Raw genomic sequence first — 16533 nt, forward strand, 5'->3', positions numbered from 1 at the left:
TCAATCTAATAGACAAATAGGTGATGAATGTTCTATGCCTGGCACACGCCGTCAACTTTTTGGGTCTAAGGCAAGCCGGTTTCCTCACGATGTTTTCTTTTACCGTTCGAGCAAATGTTTGATGCGCACATAGACTGAAAGTACATTGGTGCACAACCTGGGGTTCTACGACCTCAGGTATAACATTCGCACGCAGAAGCCATTATGGCCAACACTGCTCTTGCCCGAAAGAAAACAATAATATATTTATTTATTTATACTTTGTTACCATAATATACATATTTGGACATTTCAACACACTTTTTGTCTTCAGTCACCGTGACCACGCACGCTGGGAAGCACGCGAAACGTCGGAAAAATTTAAATTTAAAATTGTGTAAATGAATTATAAGTTTATAATAGCTTCAATCAGGTAAAAAAACTGATTTCCTTCAATGTGTAAAAGCTATGTTAACAGAATACAATACTATAATATACATAATTATACAAATAAAAAAAGTAAGTAGGTTACATAAGTTATTACAAAATACTTACTTATTGATACAAAAAAAAATCCCTAAAGATTACATCCATAAAGTACTAGGATATCATAAGCCTATAGAACGCCAGAAAGTTTCTATTATATTCCGGGCTTGTTGGCATATCCAAATCACACAGCTTTTTCAATAGAATCTAAATTTAAATAAGCATTATAATCAGGGTAAACGTCCGATCTCGCCCCCGTGTCCCGTATCTATTCATTATGAATAACAAAAAGCCAATGAGCCGACTTGTAATTAGACAGCATGTCGCCCAAACTCCTCTCCGCCCACCAATTGCCAAATTAAAGTGTTCTTCATACAGGTCGTGATGTCAAGTAGCCCCGTAGAGTATGTTATGGCATAAGTGTTGGCGAGTGTGGGGTCTGAGAATTTTATCCACTTTGTATTTACATACGAAAAGATAACAACTAAAGTATTTGCTTATTGATTTGTCAGTTTTGTTTTTTTTAAAGAACTAAGTTCAAACGGGCAGAAGGCTCCCCTGATGCTAAGAGATACCGCTGCCCATGGACACTCAATTCCAGAGGGCTCGCAATTGGGTTTCCGGCCTTTACAGAATTGCTCCACTTTTTTCTTGAAGGAGTCTAAGTCGAAATTATTCGCAAATATGTTTAATAGAGAACCAATTACCATTTTCATATAACCCATGTTTTAATGGGCTATTTCCATCTCTTTCTATCACATACAATCAAAATAAGTATTACAACAGTTTTCCAATCCGCTAACAGTGAAGACTCACCCCACACGACAATTTTAACGAGGACATTTTTAATTTATTAAAACGCAGTCGGTGCGATGATTATTTGATATACCAATATTTATTTTTTATTAGCGCTTGCTTTACATATTAATATTTTACATATACATACTAACAGCATTTTTAATACATTTTTATTATGAAGTAATTGGAGTGGTTGGTGGTCACTGTTTATATAATATTGCATGAGCAAACTCATGTAGTCAACATTTCTTTCAGATCCGATCATTTAGCAACAGTTCACACGAGCGATTTAGATTTAGAGACTCGCATTATTGTTAGAACTATTATTTGATCAAATTAGACATTTTAACGACTAAGACCGTCAAAGTTTATACGAAACGAATTGGTTCCACTGAATTCTTGTTGGTTTCATATTTACCTATTTAAATTTCTAGAACAATTTATATGCTTGAGACAACGAAAAAAAAACCATAGTAGAAAAAATACTTCTACTAGAATACTATACTAAGAGAGAGATCAAAACTGATGATAGAAAACTTCGAAACTCGAACATATTTTTATGAAGACATTAAGTAATTTAGAACGCAACATGAGACACGCCTCAAAGCTACCCTAACGATATGCGAACTTAATTCAATCTAGCGAAGAAACAATATTTATTCAATATAATGTATAGGGGACATCCCCCGTTATAGCGGCACGTATGCGTTCATTTTGTGTTGTGCCAATGATGCGCGCTCGATTTAATAGCAGGTGACTGGTAATCGGTACGCTTACCCTTCTGTTCTGCGTTTATTATTCTCTATTTTAAATTTAGGAGTATTTAATTCTCTGTGGTCATTGTGTGGGTCAAGGTGTTGGTAAAGCTTAGATTTAGATCTTAAATTTACGGGTTCCTCACGATGTCCTTTACGTAATGCGAATGATATTGGGAAATTCCCGTAACCCCGTAATGGGGCATGTTACAAAGAAATGCCTGTATTTGCATTGCTCATTAAAATATAAGTTATAAGAAACAGAAAACATAGAAAGTAGGTAGAAATTTGTTAAGTAAATTTTACTACTGCAATTAAAATGCATGCAGAAATAAAACTGGCTTAAATAGACAACATTACTATTTATGACCAATACTTGGTCATAAAACTTCTACATAGAACGCAATTAATTCACTTAATAAAAACTGGAAGTGCGCAATCAAAGCACTTTGCGTTTCCCGAATCACTCAGATTTTCGTGAGGGCTTCCAGTGGTTCATAACGAGTGGTATCGAGTGAATAATTCTTCAATCAACCACTCGATGGAGTGTCATCGAATGAATAATTGTTCGCGAGTGCTGTGATTTTCCATGTGGTGTTTTAGAACAGTTGCAAAGTGCAAATAGAAAAAACTACGGCAATTATGTTAAGTAAAAACCCGCAACAAAAGGCATGAAGCATTTTCAGTCCCACTTCACTGCGAAGGCATCCCAAGCAGGCACTTATTGGAACCCGCCAGGAAAGCGGAACCATGGCCGTCCTAGGCAAAAATGACGCTGTACAGTTGCAGACGAGACAAAGCGAGCTGGAAGAAGGTGGTGTGCGAGGTGAAATACGAGGCTCAATACCAAATGGAGACTCACTGTGGACGCCCCATCTAGGGGTCATTAAGTTAAGTAGGTCCCTGATAATACTTTCTTAGTAAAGCATGATTGAATAGGACAAGTACAGGTTCACTGGACATCAACCCTAAGACGGATGTTTATAAAGTAAATAGTTTTGATATTGTGAATAAAATTATCACAAATTCGATAAATTGAATAGATGAACGTACGTAGAAATAAGTGTTATCATTATCGCGTAGTGGGTCGATTCAATCCGATTATATTGATCATCGCTTGTAATCTACCAAGCGACATTGGGTACACAGAGTAAAAATGGTATTTATGAACAATATTTTTTTCTATAGTATTGTCTTTAGCATAGCTTTTACACATTGAAAGAAAACACTTTTTTAACCGGATTAAAGCTATTTGTATTATTATAAACTTATAATTATTTACATAAATTTAATTTTTTCCGACGTTTCACGTGCTTTACAACGTGCGTTAATCCGGTTAAAAAAGTGTTTTGTTTCCTTATTTTTTTCTTTAATATTAATGAATCTAACTCAATACACTTTCTTTAAATATGAAAATATTGACTAAACTAGTTTCGTAGTGTTTGAATTATAAAAAAACAAGGTAATTGATTCCCTGCAGAGATTGTTGTGTTTATATGTAATGTATTTTACTAATTACACACAAACGCCTAATCGCTTATAGCCCTAAGAAACAATAAAAATAACCGATAATAATAAGACGACACGACCTTTTTAGGTTTGGGCCTCAAATATCTGTATGTGTTTCATGATTATTTGTACATTTCAATGTAATCGCCTGACATACGTCGTCGACTTTTTGGGTAAACGACAAGCCGGTATCCTCTCGATAATAATAAATGACAACATCGAAAGTTCATTGGTGCACAGCCGGGGATCGAACCAACGATCTCCGGGATAAGAATCGCACTAGGCCAACACTTCTCTTCAAATAAAATAAATTAATGAAAAATGTCATGTGACAGTTTAATATTTTAAATTTTTAGAAATAGGAAGAAAAAAATACTCAGTGCATAGCTGATATGGTTACTCTATGCCTGCAACATTATGCAGCTTCCATCTGTGCACAATACTCACACATGCCCCACTTTACGTCACATTTGATCACAAAGGTGCAATCAACAATGCGCTGCGACAGATTTCACAAGTCAATTGTGATTTTATATGTTTTTAACAGGTTTTAGTCCACATTTTTCAAAATAAAAATCTTATGGCTCTAAAGACTAATTTATAAACAAAATTAGCATATCGTTAATACAGAATGATACAGTATTTACAATACTCTTAATCTACAAAAAATAACCATTGTGTTCTGAGCCTCAGATTTCTGTATCTGTTTCATGATCATTTGTTAGTCTAATAGGCAAGTAGGTGATCAGCCTCATGTGCGTGACACGCCGTCATCGTTTTTGGTCTTAGGCAAGTCGGTTTCCTCACGATGTTTTCCTTAACTGTTCGAGCGAATGTTGAATGCGCACATAGAAAGAAAATCCATTGGTGCACAGCCGGGGATCGAACCCACGACCACCACGTATGTTTTAGACATATCATACTTTATACAAAGTCTTGTTAAAAAATCCTTTATAAAACAGTTTTAAGTTCAATTATACCATCCTTTTACTCGTACTCATTAAGTATAGTCTAAACACGACAATCTTCGAACAATGCGTATTATTCGCCGCGTCACATTTCATTCGAGCCTAGGGAGTGAACTTTTTCATTGTGAGGGATTTTTTTTAATTAAAACCGATGGTCGATTTCAATATTTATATTTATTGACATTACCATTGTTCTGGGTACGAATTGGGGACATTATTTTTAAGTGATTGGTATTTTGATTGCGATCCACGGTGAACTGATTGTGAATAGATGTTCGCGAAGGGGAGCGACGTTTTTCCTATTTCGAAGGAGCGTAATTTACAAAAGTGGTTGCCACTTTTGTATGGCTGAAGTCTTGTAACCCCATTACGGCTCGGGTACACATTTGAATTTATTAATGGCTAAAGATACTTAGATAATTAGGTTATGCGCAGTGGTGGTGTGTGTCTTCAGCGTACGGCTGTCATCCCGGCTGTGCCACCAATGTACTTTCTGTCGATGTCTGAATCGCTTAGCTCGGACAGTGAAGAAAACCTTCCATAGGAAGCCAAAAAGTCAGGCAGAGGAGGCTTTTTATTAGATTGATGAATAGTCGTGAAACATACAGAAATCTAAAGCCCAGACCTAATAAGGGTGAAGGGCCTCTGATTACTATTATTAAAAACACTAAGGTTGTATCCAAAACGAATTAATTATACTCTTCGTTAAATATATAGTCAAAACAGTTTACGACGACATCGTTTAGAACATACAGGTTATATTGACTAAAATCAAAGGTCCCGGCTGAATTCTATTGTATTAGGTACTTAATAACAATGTCATCAGCTGTTACGACTATCGGTTTTTACGACCAAATATGAGTAGTCCCTTCGATATCGTTATAACAGATTTTGACTGAATTAATATTAACCTACCATTAGAAGTGACATACGAAATATCTAGGACTGGTAGAATCCCTTGATATTTTAGTTATAGAACTAGGGCGTCGTAGCGAATAAAACATTTCAAAGAACCCTCGAACCCCACCATACAACTAAAAGTGCATTAGAGAAATTGGATTATGAGTAACGCGCGTGGACAAGCCATTTCCTACTTTATCCCTTGGTAATACGAAATGAAATGTCTTCGGGATAATACACTTTATATACGGTGGCATTACATAAGCATATTATAAAGTATATTCTAGTAAGCTGTATTTATTGACGTGTCAATACGTATTTTTAAAATTTTAGTTTAGTAAGTAAAATGTAATGATCTTCTACTTCCCAACGTTATCAGTTTGATATGTGCGTAAACGCGTGCAAAACTTCGTATGTATGTTTGTCAATTATTATTGGCCTATATTTTTCAAATAATATTCTAGCATAGAAAACCCCACTCTATTTCTAGAAGATAATAGTTTTCTGAGATATTTAAAAACGATTTAATTCTTCTTCCGATAGAATACATCACAAGCCCCTAAGTCATAGGAACAAAGAGAGGAAAGTCTTAATAAAAGACGAATCGTGGAGAAGCATATGATTGTTTACACACAAATCCCAAATTAAAAGCTATATTTTGGACAACCTGGAGATTGGTGGTCATGGTGCTCAGCCCATAATTAAAGATGTTATATGTGTTTTCATTTTTTAATATTTTTGTATTGATTATATTTATTACTCAACTCTTTAGTTTCAAAGAAAATTAATGTGTACTGAGGTGTGGCCTTTGAGGCACCAAATATAAATAATATACGTGCTCACTCACGTGATATACTGGTGCGTCCGGCTCCTGAAGTGGCAAAGGCTTTCAGCATCGTTGTTTTTCGGGGAATCCTCGTAAATCCTGGACATGCAGAGCACAGAATCGAAGGCAACGGACAGGCTATCAGCTAACAGCCGAGTTAGTTCCGTTCGCTTTGACTGTGACATGCCTTCTCTGTCCTGAAATTAATATTTATATATTTTGTAATAATTAACTTATTTACAGTTATACACAACACAATCTTATGTATAAAAAAGTCGAACACACGAACACGAACTCGAGAACAGCAGGGCCGATCATTTCTATTCCGTCCTGAATATGAATGAAAAAATATTTAAAACATTGGAAAATTAACGATGAATGAAAATAAATTTTTATTTTCCAATATAAAATTTTCATGAGTCTCGTATTTATATAAAGGTATCGCATAGACAATACATCTACAGTTTTCGGAAAATGCCGTAGTTTACACAAAAATAAAGACATGTCAAAGAGAGAGGATTGAAACAATATCGTTATTATCTTATTATAGCAGTGAATTAAATATTGATTTTGTATTACTTTCATTAAAAAAATTTAGTACAGCTAATCTGTAACACGAAATTCATTGACTACCGTACCGTGCGAAGTTCTCGGGGTCAGCTACGTCCTAAAAGAAGCAAGTTATTTACATACATCTTATAACTTTTAACCACAATAGTCACTCTTATGAACTACTCTGTACATACAAAACTTATTGATTACGTGATCGCTGGCGTCTAAACCCGTTATGAGATTATTATAACTTTTTAAATATCTATTAATGTAAAGGAAACAAGATGCAACAGTGTTAGCCTAGTGGTTTCAAAGTACGACTGTTAAGACTGGGGTTGTAGGTTCGATCCCGGGCTATGGACTATGTGCGCATTTAATACACGCTCGAATGAAAAAGTGTTCCTTGTGATGTTTTCATTTCGCGCTTGCCTTAGGCCCAAATATTCTGGTGTGTGTCGCCGGACCTAAAAGGGTTGTAGCGCCATTGGTATATATGTATAGAAACAAAATAATCACATCACCTTCGGCAATATATAATGACGATATAGTTCTAACTATATAACTATAGAAATTAATTTAAAGGACCATTTAACCCTCAAGTTGTATAGTAAGGGTTTGAACAGACTACTATAAATTTACTAACGAATACATATGACCGATAATCTGTAGTTCTTTTAGTATTGTACATTATATACAAGAATGAGGTTAAAATGTATATTTAGGCGTCGCGAGGAAAAATGCAAGGGACGTGAGCCATTAGACTCTTTACTTAGACGGGACGAGGGAGGCGCTGAGTCAGAGGACCGTTTGACGCTCAAACTTCACTGGTTCAAGTTCAAAATTATACTGTCATAGTCAATTAATCTTTACTTGTATAAACAGGAAATATTTGGATTTATAAATATATTATGGCTAATAAATATCTTTTTTCGAGACGACATAAAAATCAAGTTGTGCATGTCGTTCAGACCCAAGCTGTAACGCAAGTTCGGCTCTGTACTTCGAGAGCAAACGACGTGTATGGCGAGAGAACGTTGAGATATTTGCTACCGCGGCCAATAAATGGACTACCCGATCAGTTACTAGATAACCTAACATTAAGGAACATAAAAAGAAAATTAAAAAACTATTTTAATATGAATTTGTCGCGCTCCTAATAAGACTGCTATTGTTACATTAATACAAACCAGTGGTTTTCAGATGTAATGTACCATTATTTAGATTATATTATTATGAAAAAGAAATGATTCCAAATATTAAAAAGCCTTGCGTAGCCGGGAGCTGTGGCTAAATACATAAACGCTAAGGCAATAAGACACATTTTACTTCGGAAATATGATGAAAATTTATATTGATTGTTATTATACTTTCATGATAAAAACATTTATTTACAATTGTATACATGATACTCTCTGATTATGGCGTTTAAAAAACAATCAATTTGATTTAGTTCTATTATACCAATTAAGGCCGCGTTCCAGACCATGCCTATATAAAAGTTAAGAACTAACACAGGTTATTTTATTCAAAACAGTTGCAAAACTATTCCAAAGCTTTATACTACTTACTAATGCTGAATATAGTTTTATCTATAAATAGTACAATGTAGCTTACCTTTAAATAAATAAAAATTGGATCAAATAACAATATTTTCATGATAAATACAATGGTAGCAATGACTTTCGGAAAACAAATAAGAAAGTAAATTACGAAAACACCCGTATAACAAGAACAAACTCTCGTTTAATACTGACGATTTATTATAAATCACTACAGAGCGCTAATATAAAAAGCACATAAAGAGCTCAAATTATTTTCGTGAAAATAAAAAATTTGGCACGTACCAGATTTTATCTGTATGTTTCGTCCATGCTCATAAAGTTATAGATTTACTGATATCGAGACAAACCTAGATGGCGTTGGCGATAACATAATATACATAAACAACATGGCGACTTGATACATTTTAATAAAACTCTTTAATTGACCACAATTAAATAAATGACGTCAGGCGGTGAAGCACAAACGAGGGATTATTTTGTGATCTAAATAAAAAACCAAGTAAGCAATTAAGGTGGAGGTAAACTTCCTATTGTTGAACCTACAAATAAGTCAACTGAAGACACCATTCTACTTCGTTCGATTGATATTTCTGTATTCTTTAAACTATATGTAATATAAATTTTAACTGTACAACACATACCATATGCATACAATCAGAAGTAATGAGAGTCGATAAATTAGTAGCTAAATACAATGAACATGTATTTATTTAATATCAAAGTAGATATACCAAATTTGTTCAATTAAATTTAATACCAATTCATCACCGAGACATTTATTCGTCGAAATATGACCCAAAATATCTCAGGTAGCAAATTCACACATGCCAAATGGAATATATAGCCTCTATCAATATGTCTTGGTACCAAATTTATATCTAAAATCAATAAAATATGCATTTTATTACTCTATTCACATACATATTTGTGTTCAAGATAAGATTAAAGATACACTTTTTATGGGCGATGTAACCTGCGAAGTATTTGTGATGACAAGGTCACGGTCGAATTGATCACTCAAAATACATTATGACATCGTTTTATTGTAACTCAAACTTTCAGAAAATCCAGAATAATACTGTTCAAGAAGTCCTCCAATATATACAACATTTTAATGTTGTTAGTAAAATTAGCAAATCATTTACAAATTTTAATATAATTTCTCTGATATTAAAGGAAATACAAATGTTGTCAATTTTTTCTTTATTTTTGTAAATTTTTTAAGTTTCCTATTTAAAACAATATGTCTGCATCAAATAAAAATTGGTGTGTTCTTAATATTTACTTAATGTTCGTCACGGCGTTAACTCATACTACTTATATTAAAACAGCGTAAGTACAAATTAACTATTATTTTTTATATAATACAAAAACCTTGTATTTTGAAAAGAACTTTTAGAGTAAAGACAAACTTAATTATTAGCAATATTCATGTGACATACCGTTTTGAATTTTATTCGCGCACCGAAATCCATTTTACGATTTTGGCAAAATAATTTAAAGTTTTATATATTGGACTCATTACGGTTTAAGGACACGAATGTTACTCTTAATTGTCATTTCGTAATTACGATCATTAGCCGATTTATTTTCGGCCACAACATTTAGACGCATTTAGTTTTATTAACAGTAAATATTTATTAAAAACAATTTGCAATAAGAAACTTGGCTATAAAAAGTTTAGATTATTTTCTTTCCCCAAATAAAATAAAAATACAAAACTGAATTTATGAAAACATCAAGATATATCATACAATATGTCAAGGGTCTATGTTAATTATAATTGTGTGAATGAATTTCTTTACACATTCGTGTGTTACTCAAAGCAAAGGGGCCGAGATATTCAAATAAACACGAGCCGCCTAACTTTAAACGTGGACTTAGTAAGTATTTGTCACCATGGTAACAATTATTTTTAAATGTAATAATTTCGTAACCAATGGGGGTGGTAAGCAACCCAAGTTTATTGAACTCGGGTTCTTTATACCTAGGGTATATGTGCGATGGCGAAGGCCAAGGTTGTTCGCAATACCAAAGGTCAGAAGCATACCATGCACAGATCCCTGGTATCAAAGACTGCGCCTACTGAATGCTGTCTCCGACACTATCGACATCTTTATGTGTTCGCAGAGTGAGTTCACAGTATTAATATTATTACACGATATTGTATATCTTATGTATTTAATATTTTACTATACATATTTAATTTTCTTTTTCTTTTGGACATTATTATTATTGGTTTAGTATTGTAAGGATAGTGTATTTATTTTTTCTAAATAAATAAAAAACGTGGTACAAATCTTTACCTTGCTAAAAAAAATATCGAAGTTATTTCGACAGCTGAAAAGACTCAAACTAGCGCCAGTAGTACGCCAGTGTAAACAGGTCTAAGGATGCATTAGTGGCGCTTTCAATGCGGCCACTCGCGCCGCTGGGAAACGTAGGGCTGTCAGCGGTTATTATTTTTATGGATACTTAAGTATTGAGTAAAATTTTATTCCTCACTTATACGGACCCTGGGTGGCCTAATTACAATAAACCAAATAAAGCCCCGGGTAATATATATGTTGAATAAATTATTAATAATAACATGTATTAAAATTGATTATTGTATTTGATTTCGTAATATAAATTAGGTTATTTTTAAACCAATTTTCAAATGATGCATAACTGATTGTAGTCTAAAAATGTAAAAGGAATTTGACAACGTCGTAGGATGGATAAGATCAGCTCGTGAGATCGACGAGTGGAAACTACACGGGGAGGCCTGTCGGAAGACAACCTGACTGGCTGCTTGTAAAAAAAAATGTTAAAATGTATGTTATAGCTTCGGTTAAATATATGTAAATGTATGCATTTAGTAAATAAAGGCTTTTATTATTATTAACAAATAAAAATTACACATAACAACAACAACTAATTTTTATTACACCTTACATTCCGTTCATTAAACTTGTATTAAAGCGCTTTCCTACTTGTTAACTGACTGAGTAAAAACGCACGCTTAATATTTTTACAATATATTCTAAATAGGTGAGTTTGCTTATTTTGAAATTTATAATTTAAAAGCTCGCGGGCTCAACCCTACTGAACGTCGGTACACAAAGCATCAGTTACTGACAATAGAGCAGCAGCAAACTACGAAACATGTACAACAGTTAAACCAGCGTGTTCTAGGTACAGCTTACTATACCTACAAATAACGTATAGAACTTTTAGCAAATTAGGCGATTCGCCAAATATCTCACAATGATATACATATCCTTGAACCTTTTTGTATATATTATGTATTTCAACGTTGGCCATGTTTTGTATAATAATTTTTTGTTATGTATAATTTATGTTAGCTGTAGCATTGTGAAATAAATATGAATCTGTAGGAACGCGAAAACCTAAAAAACAACATATTTTTGTAGGATTTTCATTAATTCATACTGGTTTTATGTACATTGACTTATATAACAAATCATTGGAAATGTCAGAAGTTTTTAAATTAATTTATTATTTCATTTTTAATTTGTCTTTACAATAATTAAAATTTAAACCAGTACTAAACGTTTTAACACCTATAAAGCTTTTAATATGTCGCGTTGAATAATAACAATTTACCAATAATTGCACCAAATTCAGCATAATAGGTACAAGTGCCCGACTAAAGTACTCTAGTACATACATTGATTGATGATTGATGAGTGAAATGTTGCCAGTCGAAACTTGTGTTTTCAGAAAGTTCAGGAGGATTTTGACATAGTGAAAACTTGACTTAACTTTCAGGGACTATCAAAACAAATTACATAAAAATAATGTGTATATATATATATATATTCCGTATAAAATGACTTATTGTCGCTTTGACTACTTAACAACCCTTCTCAATACAAACAAATACAAACTATTTACGTAACTCAGTCATGTATCATCTTTGTGTATAGGTAAGTTCTAAGACACTGAAGATCTACAAATCAACATATTCACTAATATTATAGAAGAAAGTTTTGAATTTTCAATTATTATTTTTATTATTAACAATTTATAATAATCAAGCTAAAATTCCTGGACCGATAGAAAAAAATCATTAATTCATTACTTCAAATCAAGAATTTTTCAATAACTGAAGAGAATTTTTAAATTTTCGTTTAAAAATTTTATATTTTTGACTTTATACGTAAATTATGTCACGAATTTAAGAATGTATTAGATATATAAAACTCGGGTAACCTTTATTAGACATAATGGCTTTTTTATTTCTCTTTTATAGTAAATATATTATAATGATCATCTTACAATATATATGTATATAAATACAATTTATTATACGTATAATAAATTGTAAAATGATCATTAAAATATATTTACTATAAAAGAGAAATAAAAAAGCCATTATGTCTAATAAAGGTTACCCGAGTTTTAGTAAACACTAAAATATATATCATAAATATACAATTCAGTTATGATATATATTTTAGTGTTTACTAAAACTCGGGTAACCTTTATTAGACATAATGGCTTTTTTATTTCTCTTTTATAGTAAATATATTATAATGATCATCTTACAATATATATGTATATAAATACAATTTATTATACGTATAATAAATTGTAAAATGATCATTAAAATATATTTACTATAAAAGAGAAATAAAAAAGCCATTATGTCTAATAAAGGTTACCCGAGTTTTAGTAAACACTAAAATATATATCATAACTGAATTGTATATTTATGATATATATTTTAGTGTTTATAATTCAATTGTTTAGCTATTGTATTATAAGTAGCTATACTGAAAAGCAAATAAGTAAACTCAACTTACGATATGAAATACAAATTACCATAAGTCACAATTAAGCCATTAAAATATCATTTACATCATTTGTATGTATACATACGAAATGGAAAATGAATGAAATACTACAAAAGTCATCCCTTCGAAACGTAAGCAAACCATAAATCCAATTTATAACAAAACTCGGCAAACGGTTGACGTCGCCTGATTGAGGAACATCAAAACTAACCGTTCGGAAAACGCGAACCCTTTCTATCTAATAAAAAAACTTCGCAAGGTATCTAGTTGTTTACGAAAAAAATGTTTATTGCAAAGATAAAAATCTATTACACGAAATGAACATCCCAAATTATTGATTAAACTTTGTAAATAAATTGAATTTCACTATAAGAGTTTCTTCACGCCTACTGCTGATAAAACGTTTAGTTTTTTGTCCTTTTTATATATGATAGGGGGGCAAACGAGCCTCCGGGACTCCCAAAAAGGGCAATTATCACAGCCCATGGACACCCGGTGAAGAAGTGAAGGAGAAGAGGAAGAAGAGTAGAAGTCTTTGAGGAAGGAGTTAAAAATAAGTGGAGGTCGTATCTCCCAGGGAAGCACCGGGAGTCGATTCAACAATTCGCTAGTTCACAAAAGAAATATGTCTTGCCGTTTTTTACAGCATATGTATGTAACGGTACCATAAATTATTATTCCAATATTGAGTAGTCTTTGTTTAATATTATTTTTATTTAAAAGGTTGCATCGAATACTTTGTAAAACTTTGTGAAATAATTACGTGCAAATAGATGTCATACACGGGTTGCAAGTAGTATTTATCCCTGGGGCCCTAGGTTCAAACCCCTGTTATGCACGAATAGATTTTGATTTTTAATGCTGGAAAGCCCTGAAGTCTTAGATTATCGAAGATCAATAATATGAATGGAACAGACGCGATGTCAGCCCCACCCCCAATCGTAATTAATTCAAAGAATAGTATAAAAATAACTTACAACTTGTTCCAACAGTGTGATTAGATGTACAGTCATATTTGTGCTAGCGAGTTGCGAACCCATGACCGGACAAGAGCTCAGCGTCCGAGATATCAAGGTCACACCCACTGTGACACACCTGACGAACACGATGCTTTATTAATTATTTCCAAGTTAGTAAAACATTCAGGTAAAGATAAAAAATACCGACTTTGAAAATTAACCAATATTTTTTAGCTTTAATAATATTATTATTTTATATGTTAGCAGATTCATGTCTTCAAAATGGATTTGAGCTTGTGTACTTTTTATTTATTTTGGACTTTATTATATACTTACATTTTTTATTTATTTAGCCTTATCGATACTAAACAATCTCTTCGAGGCAATTCAAAAGTAATTCTAAAATTATAGAATAACAACAATTTTATGAATAAGATTTGAGATAATTATAATAGATACAAATGAAACTTTTTTCCATCGCATGACGTTTGATGGAGCAATTGCGCTAATTCTATTGTTGTTGTTGTCATGTTAATATTGTCAAAAAGAAAAAAAAATAGAACCTTAACGATAATATTAATTTTACAAACTGTCAGAGACAGAATGCTCTACAAATATTGTTTATCGCAGATAATTACAATAATAAACAGTAATTAATTATAGCAATTTAAATTAAATATTCAACAATGTCTGTCGTGTCAGCTAGTAACGGAATAATTTAACAGTTAAAGCTTACTTGGTAGAGATAGAGGCAGCGATATCTTCTCTTTCAGCGACAAGTCCTAGCAGTTCGTACGTGGCTTTGATGGCCAAGTATCTGTGCAGAGCTGCATTTTCTGACGTATCCTGAGACATCGGTTGATATATTTGAGATAAATGTGCATATGACAAAGGTAAGAAAGCTTGTACGATTAAATAAATATATTTTTAATGTTCAATAATAAGGTCTGTTGTGTTTGTTTTATTATTTCAGGTTGTTTTAAGCGAGATGTACAGGTAAAAGATGGAGAAAAGTATATTTTTTTTTTGTTTAATATGGAATGGTTCAAGGGAAAGAAGATGAGGGCGCTCAAAAAGAGGTGGATAGAAGAAATATAAGCGAATAGATAAAGAAAACAGAGAGAGATATTTGTTAAAAGCTAGAAAATGCCTTTACCCGTGAAGGGGGTTTCGATTAACGGTACTGAAGGAAGCTAGGATATTAGGATAACAACAAAAAAAATATATCAAATATATTATATATGTTTGTATTGGTTAGAAATTAAACGAGCTTTTATTGTTATTATGACGATAAACTTGGGCGACAAACAAAACTCTCTTAAATTCTTTACGTAGTTCTAGATTAAAATGTTTAATAAAGCTTCGTAATTTCATTCTAATAACACATTGAACCTATTAATGGACAGCATAAAATAATTGTTTTTTGTATGACTTTCATGTATTTTCACTAATTATAAAAAAAAAAATAATAGGAGGCAAACGGGCAGGAGGCTCATCTGATCTTAAGTGATAACGCCACCCATGGACACTCACATTGCCAGAAGTGCGTTGCCGGCCTTTCAAGAAATGGTACGCTCTTTTCTTGAATATTCAATAGTTTCTTTAAAAAGTGTTTGATTAAAATAGTTATCTACAGTATTAAAGTACTTTAGACGAATGTTTTAATGTGAATTAAAATCAAACTCACCGGCTCCAATCTCTCTACGCTTCTATTTAATTCGTTTAATATTTTCTCGATACCGGGTCCATCCACAAAGATATTATCTTTGCGGGCTCTACATTTATTGATGTCGTTCAAGAGATTCGCCATTTCACTATTTCTATTGCGTTTCCTTCTCTTCTTATTATCATCTTCTAAGTCGAAATCAAACTCCGTTAATACATCCTTGTTCTTCTTCTTCTTTCGTCTGCTGGAAGACGATTCCGAGTCTGCCTCTTTTTTATTAAGATTTTTCTTTTTATTTGTTTCGACGCCGTTCGGTAGTTTCTCTACGTTCTCTGATTTTTTCTTTTTCTTTTTGTTTTTCCCAGGACCGTTAGGAATATCGAATTTATCGTCGTTATTATTATTTGTTGCAATAATACCATTCAATTCATTATTCACTATCTCTATAGTTTTAACATCTGTTGTTACGTTTTTGTTATTATTTTCATTATCGTCTATATTCTTGCCATTTTTATTTTTAGCTTTCTTTTTAGGTTCCGCGTTGTTATCGTTATGAATATTATTCGTTATATTTTGTAGGATACTATTTAATTGACAGACAAGTTTGTTGGTCTTTATAATAGACGGCGGAGTCAATAATTTTTCTATTGGGTTTACAGAATAAGTGTCGAATATTGTTTTAGTTGCACCGCTGAAAAAAATGCGAATTTTATTGGTTTTGTTACTAGTAATATGGCATGAGGTAATTTCTGATATTTTACTACGTAACCT

General features: G+C 32.5%; 1 protein-coding gene across 1 annotated transcript in view; it reads right to left on the reverse strand.

The window, feature by feature from the left end:
• The window catches only part of LOC123710659 (myosin heavy chain, striated muscle), a 57893-nt gene that overhangs the window by 23197 nt on the left and 18163 nt on the right, over nucleotides 1-16533 (reverse strand). The window contains exons 12-15 of the mRNA XM_045662699.1: nucleotides 15784-16453; nucleotides 14833-14942; nucleotides 14115-14232; nucleotides 6243-6418 (exon numbers count right to left, since the gene is read on the reverse strand). Coding sequence (XP_045518655.1) covers nucleotides 6243-6418; nucleotides 14115-14232; nucleotides 14833-14942; nucleotides 15784-16453 — 1074 coding nt within the window. The remainder of the gene's footprint in view (nucleotides 1-6242; nucleotides 6419-14114; nucleotides 14233-14832; nucleotides 14943-15783; nucleotides 16454-16533) is intronic.

This window comes from Pieris brassicae, chromosome 6 (assembly GCF_905147105.1).
Source record: "Pieris brassicae chromosome 6, ilPieBrab1.1, whole genome shotgun sequence".
In the NCBI taxonomy this organism is placed as follows: Eukaryota; Metazoa; Arthropoda; class Insecta; order Lepidoptera; family Pieridae; genus Pieris; species Pieris brassicae.